This window comes from Nyctibius grandis, chromosome 8 (assembly GCF_013368605.1).
Source record: "Nyctibius grandis isolate bNycGra1 chromosome 8, bNycGra1.pri, whole genome shotgun sequence".
Lineage (NCBI taxonomy): Eukaryota > Metazoa > Chordata > Aves > Nyctibiiformes > Nyctibiidae > Nyctibius > Nyctibius grandis.
Genome location: NC_090665.1, coordinates 1,291,735 through 1,316,934, shown reverse-complemented (window position 1 = coordinate 1,316,934; position 25,200 = coordinate 1,291,735). Strand labels below are relative to the sequence as shown.

At 42.6% G+C, this 25,200-nt stretch overlaps 1 protein-coding gene across 1 annotated transcript in view; it reads left to right on the top strand.

Annotated features, from left to right (window-relative positions):
• The first annotated feature begins 360 nt into the window (after nt 1-360).
• The window catches only part of PLCH1 (phospholipase C eta 1), a 62,858-nt gene continuing 38,018 nt past the window's right edge, over nt 361-25,200 (top strand). Inside the window, exons 1-3 of the mRNA XM_068406362.1 lie at nt 361-439; nt 23,182-23,328; nt 24,317-24,560. Coding sequence (XP_068262463.1) covers nt 361-439; nt 23,182-23,328; nt 24,317-24,560 — 470 coding nt within the window. The remainder of the gene's footprint in view (nt 440-23,181; nt 23,329-24,316; nt 24,561-25,200) is intronic.

Genomic DNA, 25,200 nt, shown 5'->3' with positions numbered 1-25,200 from the left:
GGGACAACAGGAGCCCATCGTGGGTGCAGCGGCTGCTGGGTTGGGTGGGCTCGCTTCGGCAGCCTTGAACTCGGTACTTGTAGGCATCGCTGACGGTCCACGTCTAGCTCAGTCCGAGTGATGGACCTGCACCCTCTGCCTGGGTGTCCTTGGAGATGGGCACGTTCGGAGAGTGAAGGACAGCATTTGTTGTAATGCTTTGTACGAAGCTAATGAACTATTTTGCATAAAGGGCACAAATAAATACTCTCATAGTGCTTGCAGTAGTTATGCATTTCTTGCAAATTAACTCATAATTATCCATACTCTTTCACTTTGCAGGGTCACTGCCTTTGATGGTGAGCAGAAAGTCGGCTTACAATGAGTTACTGGAGTCTGGATAAGAAGAGCTGTCTGCACTACTGCAGGCACTTCTTGGTGGACAATGGTGTATTTCACGGTAAGTTACAAGTTATATTTTTGGCTTCTTTTGCTTCCCACTGTCAGATGCGACTCGGATTTCCGAGCAGCGGGCTGGCTGCCGGCCGGCGGCGCCGCGCGGGGGCGCCAGGGGGCGCTCCGGGACCGCCGCCCCCCCGGTGCTGCTCACTGAAGCGTTGAAGCCTGGAGAAGAGCAGAGCAGCAGCTGGAGCATAGGCAGCGGGCAGAGTTGCTCTGGGTGCAGATGGTGATTGTATTTTGGAGTGAAGTGAATTCATTGTGTTCACACAGCCTGGCACTGCCTTACACTTAAACATTTCCTCCTGAGGCATTTCTGGGACTGTCTCTGCAGGTACCCATCCTTTGTGCTCCTAGCCAGGAGGAATTGAAAGACTCAGGAAGAGCTTGACTTACAAGTATTGATCAGACGTTTGTGCAAAATAGATGCCTAATAGTCATCCCTAATTAGTCCCCTATCAACTCCCCACATCTTGGTTTCTTGCCATTACAGATTACATGCTAGTATCTTTCCAATAGCAAAGTCAGGAAATATCTGAAGACATTTTGATATAAAATACTTCATTTTCAGGACCTCTTTATGTATGCTTAAAACTTGATACATCAACTTAAGTAGAAAGCGCATGCGTTCCCCACGCAGGTTTCTCTCCCTTTGCTGGGCAGCTTTACCCTTGGGCACGGCGTAAGGAGCAGGGCTGAGCCCAGCCTGTGCTCCTGCAGTGGGCCAGGGACCACCAGGATTCAGGAGCCATCCCTGCCTGGAACAGACCCCTGTCCTACTGGGGGAGTGCCTTCCTAGTGCTCTAAGCGGCCCAAATTTTGTATTCCTTATTCCCTTCGAAGTCAGTGATTAAGAACTGTCACTTTTGGGCATATTTATGGCACTATTAATAACAGCAGGATGGAATGCCTATAAATTAGAGATGGAAATACTCATCTTTTTCAAAAGCAAAGCTAATTTGGTTTTTTTTTCCCCTAGAGAATCTACATCTCCATTTTCACTGTGTTTGTCAGAAAGCTGGGGAAGTTTGCAGCTCACAGAACTGCGATGCAACCCACTGTAAACCAAACTGAATCTGCGTTTTTGTCCCTGTGGTTATGTCACCATCGATGGAGTTAATGGTTTAGTGTGACAATTAATCATTTATCAATGTGTGCATCTTCTTAACAAAAGCATATTCAGACACAACACCATTTCCCCCTGTACTGCTTTTTTCTTGCCCCTAGGCACTGCTAGTTCTATTTGGGACACCAGAAGAATGTTAATAACTTTCTGTAAGTCAGTCTGACAGCAGCATTGTCACATTAATTAATCTGTGCGCTACATTTGGGACATGTGTTAGAGGGAAGATGGCTCACAAATCCATCATTGGTGAACCTGTCATCTCTGGGCACAACTGTTCTGCTGCTCAAATGAAACTGAGATTCGTTCCTGGGATTTATCAGGCCACGTGTGCGGTCCCACTGATTTTGGTGGGATTGTGTTCCTTCTGAGTTCTCTCTGATATTGTGGAAGGGAGAGAGTTGACTTCCAGATGTCTTCACCCAGGTCCCCCTTTGCTGAGCCTGAGCACTCTTGCAGTGTTTTGGTAAACGCCTGTCAATAACACTTCTCTCCAGGCAACAACCTGTTCTCTAGCGTGAGTGTATAACTGGAGCAGTTACTTTTGGATGTGTTTGCAGTTTTGCTGTATCAGATTAAGTGAAAGAAAAGTCTTGTCCATACTCTGTGGCTTGAGGTGGTATTTTATGGTAGAGCAGCACAATGTCTTTATCCTGCTAATGGCGCAAAGGCTGGATAATGATCCATTAGCACCAAGTCCAGTAATCCATGAACAGCTATTGAGTGATGAGTCTGCAAAGTGATAATCGTCTAAAGTAGAAGACATAATTAGCAGGAATCCTAGACCAGAAAGATTCTATGGCTTAATTTATTTGTCTTTCATTCATGACCAGACAGGATTGATTATCTTTCCCTGACAGAATCCTTCAGGGCTTCCCATTTGTCTCTTTGACCTAAGCAAGACACTGCAGTGACAGTTACTTTCACTCTGAGTATATGGAGGCAACTGAAGTCCCCACTGGACAGGGACAGAGGTGGCAGTTCCCAGCAGCATGGTGTAAGGAGACGTGTGCTTGTCGCCAGGAATTAGCATGTTGCTCCTGATGCTTGAGAGAAGTTGGCTTCCTATGGGACTGTGCTGATACAGATAAAAGCTTTTTAAGGATTTGCTTTTTATCAGTGACCCTTCTGATCCTGCAGGTGCTGATGAAGGGCAGTGGGATGGGTGGGGGTGAGCGGGCTCAGTGCTCGCCCCTGTTCCTGATAGCAGCCTTGTGGTTAAGTTTGACCCATCCTCCTTGCCTCTGAGAGACCTGAGTGGGACTGAGCAGGGAACTTTGGGCTTTGCATGACTAAGTGAATACCAAACTACTAAACTGGGACTTAGCTGTCTCTGAGACCATATTTTCTCCGGCAGGCATAAGGAAATTGTACTTATTTAAAACTTTTTTACACCACTGGGAAATTAGGAAAGAGAATCTAATGTGAATTTTATGTGGGAAGGGTGCTGTCTGTTAGCAGGAAGGTGCTGTGATCCAACCCCTTGTGATTTGCTGACATTTCAGTGTTTGGGTTGGATGTGTCCAGCTCTAGTGTCTATTAATTCTAATTTATGCAGTGTTTCCATGATTTTTTTGGGTAGTTATTACTATTATAGTTTCATATTATGACATTAAGAGCGTGGCTCTTCAGGGAGCAAGCACAGAGAGCTGTTGATTAGCTTATTTTTTTACATTTATGAATGCTGATATTCTGTAATCATTAAACAGAAGGAAGCTGCGACATGTTTAGTGAATAACTGATTCTGTCTCAGCAGATCTGAAAGTAGCTGTTCATACTTATTAGTCAGTTACTTATGCCAATTATCTGTTCTTAAGTTCTCCCAGAAAGACAAACCTTTAGTTTAAATTGCATTTTCCTAATTGTAATTAATTCTTTCTCTTAGTTTCTGATTTTATCTTCTGGCCTCTCCACCTGTTTCCAGACCTGTGTCAATAGGGACTTGGCTGCTATTGGTAGGGTGTGATGTTAATTCAGTCTTGCTCATATAACCTAAATTGCACCCTTTTGTTCTGAGCAATGGACTAATTTGGTTGTCTCAGGCTTGCCTGGAAGGTCACATTACAGCGGCACCGTTATTATCTGTAACTGACCCTGTAATCTGGAAGAACTGTTGCACCTCAGGTGCGAGCCAGCCAGATAAAAATATCCCACTGCATCCTTAAAAAGCATGGGAACATCTTTCTCCCTGGAGACTTCAGGACTGGGAGCGTCTACAGAGGCACACACAATATGAACTTTGCTACTCAGCTGTGTTCATCTCTGGTGTTTCCTTCATACCCTTCTGGGACCTGCACTGCTTTAAGAATCTGAAGAGATGGTATTCCCTTTGTTCACCTCCAGCTGAGGTGTTTAAATGGAAGAAACTCTCGTGGACTGCATAAATAAGATTAGTGAAGCTCTGAGTTTACTGGGAGTAGTTTAAGCATCTTTTTTCATGTAGAAAAGAAAAAACCCACTGAAAAACCCAAACCCAACCAATTAAAAAAACAAAAAACAACCCCAAAAAACCAAACCAAATGGGGGAAAATACCAACTTAAGCAGAAACTCCCCAATGAGACTGCAGCACTGCAAGTATAACCTGTTGGAGTGCACGGTGCCTCTGTGAGTGCTAGAGAACCTCCCTTGGAAGACAAGTGGTGACTGCTTCTGCTCCAGTGTGGGAGACCATCAGCTGCAAGCAAGGAGGTGGTGGAGGACAAAGCATATGAGATGTGGCAACAGGAGGACAGCACCTTGCTTGTGTGATGTGTTAGTTGAAGGTAGATGCAATTTTGAGTGTCGTGGAGTAAGGTGAAGGTGTTGGTGCTGCAAGGGCCAGCCTAACACAGTTCTGGTCAGCAGTATTCGAGCAAGGGGAGCTTGGGAACAGGCAGAGAAAAGGACTAGGGAAGTGGAGACTAGTCTGGTTTGTTTAGCTTGGAAAATCAAAGACTGAGAGGGAATGTGACTGCTGACTATACATGCATTGCGAAGGGAAAGCTCAGGGAAGAAAAGGCTTGTTTGAACTGATGGGGAAAGTTGGCACGAGAGCAAATTGAAAATTGTCCATGAGTATATAAATAGACACAGGAAAAACTAACGTACCTTGAGGTGGAGATTGGTACATTCTGGAAAAATTGTTAAAGCATCCTATCTGTGTTCTTGCTCTGAAGTTGTGACTGTAATTAGTAGCAAGCAGTGTATTGACCGATGTGAATATAAGGCTGGAGAACTATTTAAGTGGTCCTGATTCAATTCCTGGCTGCAGTGAACAGCAAATGCAGACATCACTGTTTCCATTCTGCTGTACCCAGATCAGGCTGCTCTCTACCACAGTATAATGATACTTTGAGACACTTGCATGTTGTTAGGCAAGAAGTATTGATGCACAGTTGTGTGCCTTTCCACAGGGCTTTAACTGGTTGTCTTTGAGTAATGACTGAACATTCATACGTGTGATGCTGAAGTAGTATATGCATCAAAATTGCCTGAGGATTTCTCATAATTTAATAATTTTATTAGGAAAAGCTGCTAATAGCTGCATTTGCAGGATATTAAAATTCTTATCTGTTTATGTCTGAATTTTTGGTTATAGCAGTGGAGGCTGCTGCTGTGTCTTGTACTCTAGGGAGTCTTATCTGCCTCGAAGCAAAAATGTCAGTTTTCTTCAGTAGCAGTGAGATACAGCACTGTGTGTGCACACAGAGAATAACAAACTGACGGCAGAGCTGGGTTTACGCTATTTTAGCAGTTTCTGTAGAATAGAGCAGATAAGCAATTGTAATGTTTGGAATAGCCTTGAGGACTTGATGAACCCACTTTCTTTTTCCTTCCTGTTGCAAACAGTGCCAAAATACAAAGTACATCATGCCTCTAGGCTTGGAAAAAGATTTTTAACATTTTCTCAGGGTTTACAAGCTGTAAATGTGGATCATATTTTGTTTGTTTGCTGGCAATAACAGTGAGGAATGGCTGTGTTGTCAGACCAAACATCCATCTACTTTGCTAGCAGATGTTTGGGGCTAAAAGTATTAAGGGGAAAAAAAAACAGTGTGTATGTAATAACCCTTCCTGTGGCAACGTCAGCAACGTAAGTCCTTACCCAGCCAGAAGCTGCATCTAGATATCAGCTGCAAAGTCAATAAATGCAGCTAAGGTTTTTTTTCCTAAAGTTTTTTGGAATTCACTCACGCTTGTGACCATCTGCCCAGGGAGGTGGTGGAGTCACCATCTCTGGAGGTGTTTAAGAAAAGACTGGACATGGCACTTAGTGCCCTGGTCTAGTTGCCATGGTGGTGTCAGGGCAATGGTTGGACTCGATGATCCCAGAGGGCTCTTCCAACCTGACTGATTCTGTGATTCTGTGAATGTGCAGTGAGCTGTTTGTCCCAGCCACCAGCGAACTTGCAGGGTAAATTGCTCACTGCTAATTGGGATTCCTGTGTGTGCTCTTAGTCTCGTTTCAGGAATATCCAGCTCCTCCTTCAAAAGGTTCTTCCAAATCACCTGCTTATATGCATCCCAAGTCGAGGGGGGGAGAGAGAGACCTAGTCCAAGGCAGGTGCTTATTTTGAGGCATCATCTCAAAGATTTCCCAAATGTAACAGACACGATTGTGCACCCCCTTTATTAGATGAACACCTACTGCTGTTACACAGCCAGGTTTGGACAGCCTCACAAGGGATTGCTTATGGCAGGTGTTATTGCAGTGTTTTTCCATTCATTTCAGTCTGAGAAGCTGCACTTTTGTGCAAGTTCTTGTAGGATTTTTTTGCTTCAGTGATCTGGAGCTTTTATGCCTAATGAATGGGAACATAAAATGCATTATGTTTTACTTTTTGTACGGTAAAATAGTCTATTTTTGACATTAGAGCACAAGAGTTTTGGGGGAAGAATATTAAACCTTTGCTGAATTGCACATATATGTTAGGCTTGATGTTTGCTGATGGGCAATGCTTTATAATTAGCCCTGCTGAAGCCTCATGCAAGCCCTATGCTGGAGGCTGCAGTGCTAAAGATGCCAGCTGTAGACTGCAGAATTCAGGCTTATATCTTAATAGTCAGCTTCAATTTCAGTTTTATAATGATGCTTGGGAAAGCAGAACAAGTTAATAGTGCAGTGACTTAGATTTTGGTTTATATTCTGATTTATGTAGCGAAATATCCACAATTCATTCCTTGAGACAACCAGATGGAAATGAAAATGTATATGCAGGAAGGGTATTAAAGAATTTATTTATTAAAGTTCACATAGATTAAAATAGTGCCTAAAATGCCTGAAGAAACTGCCTCTCCACGCCTCATTGAATGTGTAGCTTACCTTTACGAACCCTGTGTCTATCACTAGATGCATCCTTTGGTGAAAGGAGGAGTTTCATGTGTGGGATCTGTCTCAGGTTGGTGTATGAGGAGGTTGAGTTCTAATGCCAAGTGTTTTTCCCCTCCATCTTTGTATATTTGTCAGCTTTCCAAAGAGCCGTGTCTTCATTAAAATGAATAGAGTTGATAAAAGCTTTAATCTGATAAAAATGACAGGTTTTTCGTGCAGCTAATATAAAGTTTTATTCATTGCTAGCTGGCTTTTCATGAGGAGGTTGTATTACAGTTTAGACCTAAGATTAAATTTAGATGACGAATGTGAAGATGTTGTTACCTTCTTATTTCATTATCTATTTACTCTAAGAGGTAGAAGTTCTCTAATCAGCTTTTCTTGCTCTTTAGCAGAATTAGTCTTTGTACCAGTTTCCAGCTATTTTGACGGTGAAAAAGGAAAAACTGATGAGCCTGGAAATTAATATTCTTCTGATGCCGTAATTTCAAAACCGTTAGTTAAATCATATTCTCATTTATTGGAAAATGAATATTTTGCAGTAGAACTTGCACTGTTGTGTCTATGTCCAGTAATCTAAGCCTTGTGAGGTGTGGTTTTTAGTGTTCAAACATTGGGCTTCCATTTTTGGTGATTTGGCAAAGGCTGATGCTTTTGATAATAAATTCTCTTTAATAGTGAGCGGGGGTGCGGCAGCTGCCTGGTGCAACTATACCCCCAGACAAGCCAGCACCGTTTCGTCCCTCTGGCATTGCTTTTGGCACAAACCAGGCCACAGTGTATTTTAAATGAAAACATACCTGTAACTATGTGCATAAAGAGAAGAATTACAGTTTGCATATATTACAAGAAAGCTTTAAATCCCCCTTTTTAATGACAGGGACAGTGTTTTGACACTGCTTTGTACCTGGAGGTACTTGCCATCTTATCTCAAAATAATTCCAGTGGTTTAATGACAGAACTTTTTTTTGAACAGCGAATTAAGATGACTGTAACATACTGTTAGCCTAGGGGAGATGGATTTTGAGTGAGTGAACATCTTTTTAATAAATTTTAGTGCTTTTGTAGCTCAGATTGTCAAAAGCTATCGGTGAGATGAGGCTTGGAGGATGGTTCACTCGTTTCTTGAAGCTTAAAAAGTTGAAAAAAATCAGATATTTAAGCGTGCAAAGCATTGGGAAAGGTCTCCCAAGGAAGGGCTTATGGGGCAGAAGATGTAAGTAGGAAAAATAGACGTACGAGTGAGTCTGTTACCTTTCCTGCCAAACCTTATCTTGGGATTGTGCGATACCTATGAAACAGTAGTGGGTGTTGGAAATATGTGCCGTTGTCTTATGGTGATCGTTGATGTTAACCAGATACAGGGAACGAGTAACAATTTTATATTCAGAAAGCTTGCTTGTCGCCATCAGCTCTGAGACTCTGATAGAGCGTTGTGTGGTGTGGCTCTGCAGAGCACTCCCAGCAGGAGCGTCGTGATCCCCCCGAGAACAGGGGACGTGTGTGAAAGCAAAGCAAACTGGAAAGGTGAGAGGGTCACTTGGCCACCGCTTAAATAAGATGTAGGTGCGGTGTCAGGTGGTATAAAGTGAACTGGTTGCCTTTTGACTTTCCCCTTTGCAGACAGTCAAACTCTAAGTAGTGTGTCTTCAAGGGCACACCAGTTTCAGATTTGACTCTGACTGACAGGGCTAGGGATTGGATGCAGAACCTGGCTTGTCAGCAAAGAATTGTCATGGTGATTTTTTTGTTTGTTTGCTTTTTCAATTGAATAAACCTACTAGTATTTTCATACCATTTGACATATGTCTCCTGAATTACATAGAAATCTTCATTTGTTTGCTCTAATGTAACCCCCCTGCTTTGGCAGGAGGTTGGACCAGATGATCTCCAGAAGTCCCTTCCAACTCTAACCATTCTGTGATTCTATGTTCTTGCTAAACCCCTACAGCGTGCTCTAATTTCTAAAGCAATATAGCATTTAAGCACTTCTGGTTTTAAAATGAACTTTATTTTGAAGACAAAAATAATAAGGAATGTGTTAATGATTGGGCAAGGTTTCTTACAGAGCAGCTTTGGTGTTAGATGCTTGTGTATAGCTCCTCTCATAATTAATAGAATGATAGGAGTGGGGAGTAATTTGCACTTATCAGATTGCACTTGATAATTTGTTATATCAATAATTAAGCTATAGAGTGGTGACAGATTATTTTTTGTTGTTGAATTGCAACTATAACACAACAATTCATTTGAATGCAGATGTATTGATAACTATCTAGGGGCTTCAGAGTGATGACCTCATTGATCTTGTGAACTGAGGTGTGAACCAGCGGTGGGGTAATGATGTAGCTGTTCCATTTCCCTTGCTACAACTGAGAACGAGTGGCACTTCTCTCTGCAGAGTGTGACTTCTGCCATGTCCTGCCATCCTCAGCTGAAAGGGTGATTAGAAGCACAAACTTTGAGTGCAGCCAAGAACGATCCTGCAGTGGGTTTGGCAGGTTGTTTCATTTTATAGGCTGCTAGATACAGTCAACATACATCTTGCAGTGTGCTGTGATCTAGTGTGACAAGTGGTGACTGTGGGAAGTCTTGCTGTTTGTGTTAGCAACAGCTAAGAAATAATGATTTCTCAGTAAGGAAAACTTGTCAACTTTCACTTGTATCTTGTCTGCCATCTCACTCAAGTTCTACAACCATGTAGAACTACGGGGTTTTTGGGGGGTGGGTGGTTTTTTTTTTCTTAGTCACACTGTCTATCATGGAACTTTTTCCTAGCATGCACTAGACAAATCCTGTCCTCTTTTAGTGCTGTCACAATCTGAGAATATAGCTGGGGATTCCTTTGGTGCACTGATGTAAATGTCACTGTGTAAAAGCCAGCTGAATAGTGAAACAATTAGAAAATGCAATAAATCAAAGATGCGAAGCATTGAATACGGAGCCTGCTTTATTCTTGCCGTGCTTTCCAGCACTGTGTCCCCTTGGGCTCTGTCATAAGCGCATGCAATTTATGCAAGTCTGAATGTTTCTGCCCATTGTTCCACACTGACTATAACCTACAGATTTCAGTAGCATTGAGTTGGCTCAAACAAGCACAGTATTTAGCTAGTAGCATGGTAATTTTTTATAGCTCCTGGGTGAGTTAGTGCTCAACATCTTGCAGGAGACTACTTGTTCTTACGAAATCAAATGCTCAGTGATGCACAGGCTAAACCATTTGCATGCTCTAACTGGCCTGATTCTGCACAGTGGCTGTTCCCCTTCGAGTTAGTGACAGAGACAGGAGGAGGGGGCACAGAACCTGGGGAAAGGGAGTGTGTTCCCCAGAGGTCCTGTTCTCTCCTTCCGCCTCGCAGAATCCCGTGGCTGCAGACGCTGGGAGCTACTTTGGAGCGAGGGTGGTTTTTCTCTTATGCATTCAGCCTGCGTCACTCTCCCATTCTTTAGCTGGAGTATGGTAATCCGTTCCTGAGCGGCCTCCCTGGGTGCCAGCAGGATTTCCTCGCTCGCCTCTAGAGCTCTTCCAGGCGTTACGCACCCTCGATGCCTGGAGCGCCTCAGTCGCTGTGCTGTGCACGCGTGTCTCATACCAAAAGTAGTCGCTGCTCCTGCAGTCCCGCAGCAGCAGCACAGAGCAGATGCTTCCAGCTTCCCTCTCCGGCTGCGCCGCTCGGTTTTGAAGAAAGTTGCCTCGTGTTGTCTCTGGATTTGTGCTTTCCCGTCTTTATGTTACGGATCACGGAGATTTCATCGTTCCTCGTAAAGAGCAGTGCTGGCAACGCTCTCCTGTACTCCTAAGGATTGCTTTCCAAATGTTTTAGCTCTGGAGACATGAAGATTAAAGTGAGGCTTTCCGGCAGTGAGAATTTCCATTCTACTTGCCAATAATGTATGAGTTACAAATTTAATGGCAGACCTTGAAGTATTTAAAAATTTAAGTCCAGAAAAAGGTAAGGATGTTTGAGTTCGGAATTCCTGTAGGAAGAGCTCATAACAGTTCTGAAATTGCTTATAGAAAAATCAGGTAACTTTATCCTTATGATTGGTATGTTGCATACAATATTTATGTGGATATTATTAGTATGAAATATGTATATGTATATTCCTGAATATTTAAGAGGAAAACTTGATATTTTTGTATTGACTCGAAAGTACATTCCTCCATGAAAACATGTGGATTATATGTGAGATACTGCTCCTATGATATGGGCAAACTGCACTTGAGTGTTAAATTATTACAAATGACTTTGCCTTTAAAAAAACCATTCTTGACCTTTTCATCTGTTGGTCATTTTGCTGTGGCATCGCTTTCTAAGGAAAAGAGTTTCTGTCTGTGTGTTGTTTTTTATTTTTTCCCTAGTAGCACTTATAAATAGTATAACACATATGCAAATGATGTGTAAAATTCTGATCAAACAGCACTAGAAGAAAGACAGGTCTCTTCAAGAATTGTAGGAGGATGATACAAAAAAAGGAAGACATGTTGAATAACTTTCTTCAGTGACTTGTAGTTGATAATGTCTGATTTTGTTCAATTGAAGTCGGTGCTGGATGAAGAATGGTAATTAGTTTAAGCCTCTAAGTGGATATAGAGTAAATGCTGTAGAGAGAAGGAGAAATCATGATAGATAAAGTTTATTTTTGTATTTTTCTTATCCTTAATGATGTTGGGTAATGTGCTTTTAAAGAAAAAACTTACAAAATACATTTAGCAAAGAGCTGGCTTGTCAAAATTGGGTAGTTCAGAAGACATTTTCTAATAAGATTATCCATAATTTAAAAATAAACAAACTAATCTAAAATAAAGCCACCAAAAGTCATAGATTATACTTTTAAATATCATGTTGCCCACTATGAAGCATGTTAAAAAAAATTAAGGGCAGTGTTGGGGGTTGATATATACTGATTTTTTTTCTGTATATTTATCAAATAAAATCATTCATGCTAAATATTTTTTTAACTAGGCAAAGTTACTGGAAATGGACACAGCTATTGTATAAGAAACTGAGACTATTTCAAGAAAAAGTCAGTTGTTTGTGTATCCTCTCAGGGAAAGGCCTCCTGTGTTGGAGCTGGTGTGCTACAGCTCCAAACGCTGTGCTCTTATTTTGGAGGTTTCGGTTACACAAAACTCTGCACTGAGCTTTGGTGCATGTGGTTAAGTAAGGGAGACCAGGTGTTACTCCATCTGCTTGCTGAGACGCAGGAGGTAATGGATATGTCCCCATTTAATAATTTACAAGAGCTGGCTTATTGGAAGGGGGTTTTTGGAACAGTCCTAGGAAAAAAGCATCAGGTTTAATTTTTGAAGCTCCTGTAAATGTGTGCATATGTGTGAACACATTCCATACCGAAGGACTCAGTTGATGGTGAAATTCCATTTGAGGTCATTTCGCAGTCCCTTTTCCTTAGCCAGATATAATAGCAACTGGCAAATTCCCGTTTAATCTCTTTCAATTAGTAGTACCACCATTTCTCTGGTGGAAGTGGTTAAAGGACGCAGAAGCGATGAGTACAACTCGGTGTCCCTCGCGTTCAGGTTTGGCTGCTCTGGTGGCGTTGTGGCGGTGTGTGTGGGGTCACGGCTGGGCTCCCGGGGTGCCCCCGCACGCAGGAGGGTGACACGGCGCTGCGCGAGCGCAGACCTTGGGTGTTGTGTTTTGTAGGCGTGAGTACGTTGACGTGCTTGGATGGTGGATGAAGGCAGAGTGCCTGACGTCCCCTTGTTCACGGTGGTGATTGCTTTAGCATGTAAACGCGCTCGTGCTCAAAGAGGTGTTGGCAGTGAGACGTTAGCGAGCGTGGCACGGGAGGAGCCGGACAGGCTTGCCCTGCCTCTGGGTCTGGGTCTTTGGCTGACGGGCCGTGGTACTTTGTAGTTAACTTGTTGTTACTTTAGCAGAGCACTAGGGCTGTGGTCGGTGCAGCAGTGAGCTACATCGCGTTTCAGTCGCAGGGACTGTTGCAGCACCTTTCTTAAGGTCACTACTAGAGCTTCTTTGGGACTCTTGTATCTGTACATCTACCCAAGCACCTGTAAAGTAAGTATTAAGTATAGACTCTAGAATAGTAAGTGATACATAAAGGAATTAGCTCAGAATGGTACACTGTTCTGAGCGGATATTGGAGGCATCCACCTCCTCCTGCGAAGAACTTGGTCTTCCACAGGTTTAATTCCAGTAATAGCTTAAATCTGTCACTTAAATCTATCAGCATTATATGCACTCGCAATAAATTAGTATATGCACATGGCAACTTTGAAATAAAGCCTCTGGGTTGTTTGGTGTGTTCTGAGGCTGCTACCCTGTGTGAAGTGAAACACCTCACCAGCCAGCCTGAGAGGAGGGGCACTGTGGTGGGGCACTGTGGAGTGCCAGGTCCCTTCCGTGGCACCAGTGTGGTTTTGGAGGATGGTGAAGCTGGATGGTGATGGCTCCATGAGAGGTATCTAATCTGCTTCTGCAGAGCCAAGGGTGCAGTAAACCAACTAGTAACTAGGTATATGCCTGTTAACTACTTCGTATTTTTTTTGTGCTTATGAATTAAATATACTCTTGTTTCAATAAACCTACAGAACACCCTCATCATGTGAAACTGAAAAGGATCTTGGAGTTTGCTGCAGCACTGTGCCTTTGTGAAGCTATGTGGCATAAACTATAAATTAAAACTGTTAAAGTAACTCTTCCACTGCTGTGATGAAGACTAAAATGGCCAAATGCTATATTGGGATCACCATCAATGGTGTCAGTGTCGTGGCATGCAGTAGCTTGGTGACACCAGGGGTTGGTGAATGGAGCTTGCTGAAAGAAAAGCTCACAGATTTTTCTAGCACTGTGCTTACCTGCAAGAGGAAATGTGTGCTTATTTTTCCTCTTTACCATACATTTGGAAGTAGTCACTTAAGAAGCTCAGGTCTTAGAGGACAGCCTGTTAGTATGCGGGTGTGTGTGCTGCTTGGATGACTGAAATTAAAGTTCTGGGAAGCCATAAGCTGGCTTTTTTAGACAAGTGACAGGAAACCCAGCTGTAGGTGAAGTTTGTGCCTGTTCTATGTCAGGTTATTGGTATCCTCAGCAGTATAACATAGCTGATTTGGAGACATTTTCACGTGTTACCCATAGAGACATTGATCAGCATGAAACTCAGATGTACAAAACATAATTATTTTTGGTAATAGAATTACTTTGGTGTTTGAGACTCTCAATTCATTGTTTGTCCACATATGACTCACTGTTGGTGACTTGCATTGAGGTAATTTGAGAATAGAATAAACATGTTTCTTTAGCAAAATGGCTGCTTCTGAGGAGTGTGAATAAATTAGTTCATATCATCAGTTGCACTGCAGTCTTCATTCATTACTTTTAAAGGTTAATTAACTCCACCTTCAGTTCTACTCTGCTTTTTCTCCTCCTACTCTTAATTGAGCCCCAGATGGGGATTTATGTGGCAGCCTGAAGGGGAAGCAATGCTCCCTCCAGCCCAGCTGCTGTCACAGCCCAGCGTGACGAGCGTTCCCCAGGTCCTGGATCCCTCTTCCACCCACTTCATCCTGCAGCTGCTCCTGTGCCCTGTGATTTATTCCCCATACCAGGCTGTCACACTGTACAGGTGCCAAGGTTGCTGTGACATAGTGCTATTTGCTGATAAATTTGCACCTTTTTTTGTCTGCATGTCTCCTGCACAGGTACAGGAGCACGCTTTATGACGGGTATTCTGGCGGGGTTTGTTTATTTTTGTTTTGTTGGAGAAGTTAAGGAGGGGATAGGATAAAGGAATGATATAATTGGGCGGTGGGGTTGAGGGCATCTGACCCAGCTCAATATGTTGCGGTGGGAATTGTATTTTATTTAAGACCTGGGTAGTACATAAAGGATGGAGGAACAGGGATGGCATTTAATGCTGTGCAACAGAGGCAGCCTTCAAACAAGGCATGATTGGTTCTCAGGCGTGTGATCCTTCTTTATGTACTTACTGATTTTTAGAGGGCGGACATGGGATTCTGGAAGAGAAAGAGCTTGTGGCTTACTGCCTTCCACTGCAACCTCTGCATCCAGAGGCGTAGCTCCTGGAAGCCTTTCAGACTGTTCTTTGTCGGTTGCTGTGAGGCCTCAGAGGAGGAGCCCCTGCCTTAGCACTGCTGAGGAGCACGCACAGGTGACTCAGCTGAGCTCCTTTGGGTGAGTTGTTGCCAGCCTTTCTGGTACCTGAGCCAAAGCTTGCCTAGCCAAGGGGAGACCCTAGGGTTTCCTTTGGAGACGTGGCCACAAATCCACAGAGAGAGGTCTTGTATTGCTTGTGAAGGGTTATGGCAGCATGAGGATGCTGCCCGAGAAGCCAAATGCCTCTCTGCCCTTTGCTTGTCCTGAAACCTGCTGCTGAGGCTGTCACAGCAGCACGTATGGACCTGTCCACTCACCTTCCCTGTTGGCAGGTGCAGTGGAAACTATCCTCCTCCATTTCTTCCTGTCTGCTGCTTCTTACTCTTGCTTTGTAGTGTCCTAATCAATTGCTGTGCCCTCCCTGCTGAGGGATCCTCCTGCAATAATGAGGATTAGGATGTGCAAACTTGTTAACTCTGCTTGCTTAATAAATCTGTGTTCATTGTTCATGCTAATGATGTGACAGTGTGTTTTGGCAGGTGGCCATGTCTGTGGTTAAATGATTGTGCTTTGCAGTGTTGATAAAGAACTAATTCCATAGTCTTAATGGAAATCTTCTAGTCCTCAGGCATGCTGGGTTGCAGTGGCACCAGAGCTCTCAAAATGAGCTGCTTTGCTGTGATCTCATTCTGAAGGAAGAAGAGATCTCAGAGATATTTATTATATTTCAGGAACCAGCAGCAATAACATTCCCCTGTAGGCTGTCGTACAGTTGGTCTCTTGGCTTGGTGTTGGCAGGCAGTAGCCTGTCAGAGGTGCTTCTTTACGGACAAGACTTAGAGCTGGGGTCCTGAAGTCTTGTGACTGCTCAAGACCTCAGGATGCTTCAGCAGCGTAAGTGTCCAGCAGGACTGCAGAGGAGCTGCACCTGCTGAACTCTCTGTTCATCAGCTGCTTTCGGAAGTGCTGCTTGAATGAAACCTGCGCTAATTTCTTGGAGATAACAATTAGAAGTCCACTGAGCTAGCAGAAGCAAGGTATCCGTGAGCAGAGGTGGAAAGCATACATTATTCATTGTATCTGGGGGCTGCTCTCTCAGATTTCAGCTGCTACACTGAAGTGTAGATCTCAAAAAGGGGATCGTAGGCCCTGTAAAGAAGGCACTGTCCTAGCAAGTCACTTTCTGCATTGTGCAGTACTCTGTAAAAGATCATCTCACTGTAGGAACAAAACTGATGATTAAGGATCATTAAAACTCTTCTGGGATTGTATTGTAGTGCCAGGTCTTTGTTTTGATGCTTCTGGTTCCTTTCTGATCTCTAAGTGCAAAAGAGGAGGGGGCTCCAGTCTGGGAGAGGACTCTGGGTGCTCCCAGGGCAAGAATAACTATTGTCAGAGATCAGCTGTGGAGAAGGCGTATAGCAAAAACTTTTCACTTGTAATATGGAAATAAGATTAGTTAAATTGATCAACCTAGAAGCATTAAGCCAGCAAGCTCAATATGGTAGGCTGAAACAGCAGTTACTATGAAATATGTGTTACTCATGAACATAATTTGTGGGAGTTACTGCTCCCAAGTTTGGTTTTTTTTTTTTGGTGGTGTGTGTGGGTTGTTTTTTTTTTTTTTAAAAAAACACAACACCAGCCAGTTCCCAGACCTACAAAGAGTTAAAACTATGCTGATAGATTATTTTTTCCCCTTCTGGGTAGTATATATTTTTGTTCTTAAGCTTCACCCCTGGTTTTGCTTGCATATTATTTAGTGAATTTACAAGCATGAGTTGTTTTTCAGATTGAATGAGTTTCATTCATTGTAGGCCATTCACAATTGCTTTGAGTAGTCACAGTTTGTGTTCTGCTGGTTACTCGTTTTGATTCTCTGCCTTCTTGAGGGCTGAAATGACATCCCTGTGCTGTTTTCAGCTGGGCCTTTGAAGGACTAGCACCAGCCTTTTGTGTCTACTGGTGTGTGTGACCTCCTTGGGGATTGATATTGATGTAAAAAGCTTAATGTAAATTCCATGAGGAGTTGGAAGAGTTGCTGCAAAGCAAGTTAAAATCTGGCATAAAATATGAGACGTGGCTATTAAAAATGGTCCTGTCTGGGGCCGTGGGTTCCCCCAGACCTGCCTCTGTGGTCTCTGCTCTCCTGGGCTCTTCGGCTGTTGCGTAACAAAACCGCAGTCAACAATGTGATGACATTAGTGGTAAGCTGTGTGGCGTGCTGGACATCAGTGCTGTTGGATGGGATTTAGATAAGATGTGTTCTCTGGGGGATGGGGCAGGGAGTAAATGGCTTTTAATGACCTTAGCAAAGGCAAACTTACAGCATACTCGTGATGAATAAATGACTGCAAAATAGGGTGATTAGAAGAGTTCAGACAACTGAGAATGGGTTGGTTTTTTTGGAGGGTGTGTTTTTTTTTCTGATCCCACCCAGAGCACCTTCACTACTTTAATCATGACAGTTTAATTGTGTGCTGTTCTCTGGTTTGGGGAGGTGTGTGCTTTTTTCTTTACATGTTTTTCAGTGCCTGCTTCTGGGAATGTGCATCTATGTCAATAAAAAAAGGACTCCAAGATACGTGATTCCAGCGATGGGAGCATGCTGTGACTCCTGTCACCCACCAGCCATCTACTTGGACAATGCCCTGAATAACGTGGTTTAACTTTAGGTCAGCCCTGAAGTGGTCAGGCAGTTGGACTAGATGATCACTGTAGGTTCCTTCCAACTGAAAATATTCTATTCTAATCTACTTTTTGTATAGCAGCCCCATGCAGAGTTCAGTTTTTGGAATTTGTTTGGTTTTTGGTTTGTTTTTTTTTTTTTTAAATCTGAGAACTTGAGAATTACTGTGGTGACATTTGGGGGTTTGAATAAAGACAGACAAACCATGCTTTCCACAGCTAAAAGCAGTTACTCTCGGGTGAGGTTTAGGATCCTGTTCTGGTTCTTGGGGTACCACAGCTCAGTCAATCACAGGAGATGTCTGCAGAACATCTGGTGCATGTGGGTGAGAACAGCACATGGTGGTCATGGTACTGGGGGGTCGTTTGGGTTTTTTTCCTCTCTGAAGAGAGAAATGAACAATATACCTGCAAAGTATAGAGTAAAACCAAAAATACTGAATGGAGGGGAGAAGAGCTGATGTTGTGATTGAAAAAGTAACTTCTGCCTTTTAGGGGTTTCTTTTATCTCCTCGAGCTTAACGTTGGCTTAATGCAGCTTGCTGCATATAATTTAGAAACACAGTTTATATCCTCTTTCATAATTACACTTCTCATTGTTTGGTAATGCTCTTTATACCTTATTTAATCTTTCTGGTTTTTCAGACAGCGGTAACATTAAGTCCATAAAAGCAAGACATGAAACTAAACCTTTTTTCTTTTGGTTGCACTTTGAAATATTAATTTCTTAACATATCGTAATGTCATGGGGAAAAATCAAAGAACTGTTTTTGTGGACTAGTAAAAATTTCTTAAAATTTTTTTTAAAAAGACAATCTGTCTCACGACTTGAATGGTGTGATCTTTATACTGAATTGTTGGACACTCTTCCTAAAGCTGTTAAATATATTGATATCCTACTGTGTTTGTATTTTTGTTAAGGGCCTGCTGTATCAACTTACTAAGGGTTTGCTGTGAACACTTGAGCTATTTGCATGCAGCAGTTGCACACGCTGCCCTTTGCCCAAATAGGTGGTTGTTGTTCAAGTAGTTAACATCATCTCTTTGTAAGTAATGGTTCTTTGAAGGCAATGGTGGAAAAAATAATGTTATTTTAAAGTGAAATCTCACTGAAACTGGCTAAAAAAGAAGTGAAATAAACCCCTGTTCACCCCAAACCTGTATTCCATCAAGACTTTGCTGGAGGCTCTTGGCAATAGAGAGTTTTGCTACTACTGGTTAGGTAATAGCAATATCTTGAATAACTAAACCCCAAAATATAGTATCAAAAAATCTCAAACCTGTTCCTGCTGTTGCTTACTTTTAGGGTTACATGACTGAAATGAAGGGTTGGGGCAGCTAGTCGGGGCTGAGGAGTTGGGGTAACCCAGCAGACCTTGGTGCAGTGTTGGCTGTCGGGTGTGGGCGATGGGGGCAGCTGGTGCCCACCAGGCATCCCAGCCAGTGTCCACCGGTGCTGTTGGCTCCCGTTGCAAAGTGACCAGCGTGTTTATTTAATCTTGGATGGATGTGTTTTATGGGGAGGGGATGTTTGCTTCACTGCTGTCACATGCCCTGTACATCAAAGTGCATTTCTATTTTTCTGAAAGTGCTGCCGGGGGTAATGTTTTAACTCCCTAAATATTTTCCTTCTAGTATCAACTAAAGGGTCCTGCACGCCTTAAAGGCTTTGTGGTAAAGCACAACAGCAAGCAGACACGTGCGTCATGACTATGTGGAGAATTAAACCAAATTAACTGCAAACTCCTGAAAAGCAGGGCTCGTACAGGGAACAGCTGTTAAACCCGTGAGCAGGGCTGTAACTTCTCGTGAGAGATTCTCGCAGGGCGCAGCGCTAAGCTATTCCCTGGTTATTAAAGACCTGGTTGCACATGGGGATAGATTAGAGCAGAGGTAGCGTTGGCTGATTTGGGGCGGATTAGAGCGCTTTTTGAGCGTAAGGCTGCGTATGGTTAGCGGTCAGAGTTCCAGCTTAGCCTTCCCAGTCAGCAGCGTGATTTATTCAGCAGCGAGGAGCGGTGTTGGCAGGTAGAATAAATAGCATCTGCCTAACGTGCAAGATTGCAAGTAACATCTGGACTTCCTGGGGGCTCGGATGGCTTCCCTCCTGGCTTCGGAGGTCTACCATGTGGTGGGGAGCGTGGCCACTTCAGAAAAAGTCCAGCTGGCACAGATGGGTTTGTATCTGGTTTACCATTTGATAGAGAAGCAGCTCCTTCTGCAAAGATGTGGGTACTGCTAAGAATGATCGTCAGCGCTTGGATTAAAATTAAAAAATGCTCTTTGAATTCAGGTCTGCTCTGCTTTACATGGCTACTTTGGGAGGAAAAAATAGAGTGGTATTTCAGTATTTTTAAAACCCATTAAACTACAGGATGTCTGTTAGGATGATTTTAGACTGTCAAGAATAAGTGTGTGTAACTCTAGAATCAGAAGTGACTTTGTAGTTTTCAGATTTTTTTTATTTGAAAGTAAAACTTTAAATATACAATGCGTAAGTATTTTATTTGAATTTCCAGATTAATTAGCTTTCTTTGCTCTTGTGACACATAAACTACATTGTATTCTAGTTTAACTTAATTAATTTTCAGACTTTGGGCAAAAAATGCACAGCTAGTCCTTGTGTTAGAAAAATACCATATAATGGAAACTATGTCTTGCTTTCTCCAATTTTAATATACATCTGCATCGAGGAGCTGCTTCATTTGCTCTGTATTCGTGGTTTATCTAGAGGATAAATGTTTTTCTGGCACCAGTTTTCCTGTTCCTAGTGAAAGCATTCTTGAATTGCTCTTCTGGAGCTTTATTCTGAACTGCCTCTGTTCAATAAATTCACCTTATTCAGATGCTAACGTGCAGTGTCCGTGTCTTGTGAGCGTCTGGCTAGAGACTGGAATCAGCATAGTAGGAACAGATTTGAGAAAGACTTTGTTTCTTTGTGTGTTTATATTTTATAAATAGCTTAAAGGAGAGGATGGTGTATTTTGTAAATAGTTTCCAGAGCTGAAATCTAACGGGCCTTTGAACGGTGGGGCATTTCTATTACCATAGTCCATTCTTTAAAGTGGATTCTTTCTGTTATTAAGACAGCAGGGATGATGCAATAAACTTTCTGACACATTTACTATTCTTATTTAAATGTTTGCATTCCAGTGGTGTTTTCTTAGAACTGGAAAAGTGCAAGCAGAAAAGATGGTGCTTACTTGGGCACTAGACTTACTGCAGATGGCATCTGAGACATGGAGAACGGTGAGATATTTGGCAGGAGCTGGATTTCTTCCACTCTATTTGTGAAGAAAGTGTTTTAAAATATATTCCATATAACTTTGAATCTGAAGTCTGTCTGAAAACATGTATGTGGAATGCATTGATAACAATTACAAGTGTGATGTAGAAATGTTTAGGCAATTGAAAGGGTGAAGAAGAAACTGGATTGCCTTTTATGATCCCCCCCCATATGGTTTTGTTGGCTGTAGTTCCTGAGTGTGGCCCATTTTCTGCTTTTCTTACATTAAAGAAATGTAGGCCTCTTTCTTCTGCCTCTTACTAGTGATCCTCAAGATCATCTTAGTGACACCAGTTCTTTCCTATGACAGCTGAACTGATGGTAAGAAAGATTTATGTGAGAATTAGTTATTTTTGTAAGACTTTTATTAATAACTGATAGGCTTAGGTGCAAAGAAGCAGATTTTCTGTGTTGAGTAGCTTGTCGCTAAACCTTTTCCTGGGCTAAAACCGCGTTGCAATCTATCACTCTAATAGTGACATAAAAACGTGCGTGCAGTTTTTAATCTAAACTCAGTTCCAAAGTGAAAGGTTCAGTCTCCCAGGAGAAGGTGTGTGTATATGTAGTAGGTTTTAGACTTATTTTTGCTTCAGTTAATCTTTCTTCTGTATGGCTCTGAGTTTTCCATGCCTAGTGGTGTAAAGGCTTGTCTTCCTGGGACTTTGTGCATCTTCAGATACAAGTTAAAACTGCCACAGTCAGCGTGGAGATACTATATAACACCTATTTCTGACTTGATTTATGTCACTTTTCTGGCTTATCTTAAAGCACTTCCAAACCCACCTATTCGTTTGGTATGTGTGATGATGCAGGGAAGGCCATATATTTATGGACATAATAAAGGACAAATGTATTGCACTCATGCACATCTGTGATGCTTTCAGCAGAGTTTTGGTTCTGTTCAGCTCAACCCGAGTCCTCTCATCCCTCCAAGAAAGATGACAGCTCAGCAAAAACACCGCTTCTGATGCAGTTATGTGATGGGGAGTTTGGCTTGCCAACAAAAAGGGCTTCGTGCGAGGTAGCCAGGGGAAGTTGGTTCATTAATCAAACATTAATGTTTGATTAATGTTTAGGATGCTGCTCTGGCTGTGTCTGACCCAGAGGTGCTTTGGAAGGAGCAGCAGGCTTGTTCTCCTTCACTGATGGCCTCGGGGTTGTGTGGGTCTGCTGGAAGACCACGTTCTGGCCACGCTTCTGCTGTGGAGACGAACTGAGCAGGGCCACCACAATGTGCTGTGGTGTAAGAGAACACTGTGGGGCTTCAGCTGGCACTGAGTCCACTGCTGCTTGTGCCGCTTGCTGGGGGAGCTAAGGAGGTGTCAGGAGCTGAGAAAATAAATCCTAGCTCTGGCTGAGAGGAGTGGGAGGGTGCATTAGTCTGTGTTGTGAGAGGAGTACTGAAGAGAGAAGGGTGATAAGAGGAAATAAAGACAGACACAGATAGTCTTTGGGAGCCAGCCAGAGTGTAAACAAAGCATCTGGGAGGTGAATTTGGAGTGATATCAAGTGAGAAGAGACTGAATGGATAAAACCAGGAGAGCAGGGATATATACTGAGATCAAGAGGAAATGTTATCTTGATCCTAGTGTTTGGAAAACAGTGAGAGGGAAGATATGAGACAAAATGGGAGAGATGAGTGTCTTAGTCAAAACATAGAGAAACAAAGCCTTATCGTCGTGGTTGGGTGGATAAAAGGAAGTCATCACAGTATGTGGTTGAAATTGGTAGCAGGATGGAGAGGGTGTAAATGTGTGTAGCAGGGAGGAGGGATTGTGTATTTATAATTCTGATAACAGTGTCAAAAGCGCAAGATACAAGCTAAAAGATTACCGAGCCCAAAGGAATGTGGAGTTTGAAGGATAGTCTCACCATTCAAAATTTGCAGAGTGCTGGTTTAAAATTACAGTACTGTGTATAATAACATAAAAATACTTAAAGGAGTAAGCACGGAACAACTATAAAATACTTTCATTCAATATACGGTAAGGTTTTCTTGGCCTCCTTTGTCGTGAAGGTGTTTTGCCAGATGATTTTTTTATTTTCTATGTGGAGAAGCTAGTTGCCAAGAAGAACAAATGTATGTCTTTTACACAGCAATGACTAGTTTCTGTCATTCAAGGTGCAAGTCAAAAAATTTATATGCTTGGCAGCTGTTGGGAAGCCAATAGGTCATTTTATGAGTGGGATTAGGTGGCAATGTAGTTGAATTTATTCTGTTCTGCTTTGCAGTTGAAAGATGCATGAGTGTAATGCAGTCTGGGACTCAGATGGTTAAACTGAAGAGTGGAACCAAAGGGCTAGTTCGGCTCTTCTACCTGGATGAGCACAGGACCTGCATCCGATGGAGACCGTCCAGAAAAAGCGAAAAGGCAAAAAGTAAATTTTTAATTTTTCTTTTAATTTCTTGGGAAATTCTGTATTAGAATGTGAATTACAGAGGGAAAACTGAACCATATTTTTTGGATCAATTAAATAAATGCTTTTTGATCCTTATTTTAAATGCAGTGAAGGTTTTCAAGAGCGTGAGTAGAGTTTAACCACCTATAGAGTTTAACTATGAGCAAACTGAAGAGTGACTTGATAACAAACTATGCTGAACTCTTTTCAATGCATACATCACAAATTTAAGTACAGAAGCTAGACAAGTTTAGATCGAGGTTTCTTAATCTTACCTGTGATTATTTCCTTTAGGCATTATTACATCTTGAAGCTACTGTGTAGCATTATTTCTTATTGAAACTGTTCCTGCTGCACTGTTTTAAACTGGAACTTGGCATTAGTGTTTTATTGAATAAAATAAGGACTAGAAGTTCACAGAACTGTCACGGAGGCTTGAGATTAAAAAGAAGCAGGTGGGAAGGCTACAGATAGTGACAGCTGATGCTTTTGGGCCAGCGTGTAGTGGCTCAGAGCTGCTGTGTTGAGCAGCATGGCTGTTTGGAGCCATGGGAGCCGTGTTACCCTAGCACAGCGATGGGTATCCCTGGCTGCCTGCTGTAGGGAGCACGGCTGTGGTGGGTGCAGGCCTTTTGGAGCTATGCAGTGTTTCACTGATGGAAGACACTTGGCATCCATCTCCTCGTGCTCCCCTTTGGGTAGCCTGTAGTCCTCTGATGGAGCAGAGCTTTGCTGTAACCTGCCTGTACCTGCACTGGCCTGCCTTCGAGGTGGCTGTACTGTGCACATGGCGTGGCCAGAGCAAGGAGAAGCCTTGCAATCAAAAAGCTCTTTTGGATGCAAAGATGTAATATTAAAAAAAACATTTAGTGATTTTTAGCCTGAATAATTCAGAATTGCTCTGAAGCAGAGAGAAATTGGGTGGGTATCCAAGTGTGTGAATTTTTGTGTCCCGTTTTCACCACAGTTGTCATCGACTCCATTTACAAAGTCACCGAAGGCCGGCAGTCTGAGATCTTCCACCGCCATGCAGAGGGGAGCTTTGACCCAAGCTGTTGCTTTACCATTTACCACGGCAACCACATGGAGTCACTGGATCTGATCACATCTAACCCCGAGGAAGCTCGCACCTGGATCACAGGGCTGAAATATTTGATGGCTGGAATAAGTGATGAGGACTCGCTCGCTAAGCGACAGAGAACACATGATCAGTATCCTTTTATGAGCCTGAGCTCCAGCTTCTGAGTCAGTATTTCTGGTTTGGTTTTTAGTGACTTCAGCACAGGGTGTCCTTTCACTTCCAGTTAAGTGACCAAAAACCTTGCCATTGATTGCAATGGAAACTTGGGTTGTGGGTTTGACATGGACACTTATCTGCGCAATAAAACATCAGCTGTGCCTTGGGGTCTGGATTAAACTCCCCTGAAATCAGGGGATAGTTTTGCATCTTGTTAGTGAAATTCTTATTGAAGGGCCAAAGCAGTCATTTCTAGTTATCTCAATAACTACTAACCCCAGCATGATTTCAGGATTTCTGTCATCTTCTGTTTGCCCAACTGTGATTTTATTCTGCTGCTGCAAATTGCAAGGTCCATTAGAAGACACTGTTTTCAAGATACTACTGATTGTAAACTTGAATTTGTTAGTCTCTGCACAGGTGAAACCCTAATGTTTTTGGGAGTCTTTCAGTAAACTGACCAGTAACTCCTGGCCATCTCCATTTTTCTTGGTATATGTCAGATATCTGTGTGTACTTCTCAGCCTCCATTGATTGTCAGGAGCACAAATCTTTCACGTTCACTGAATATTTTCTTGATATGCTTTGTTTCACAACAGTGCCGACTAGTATGT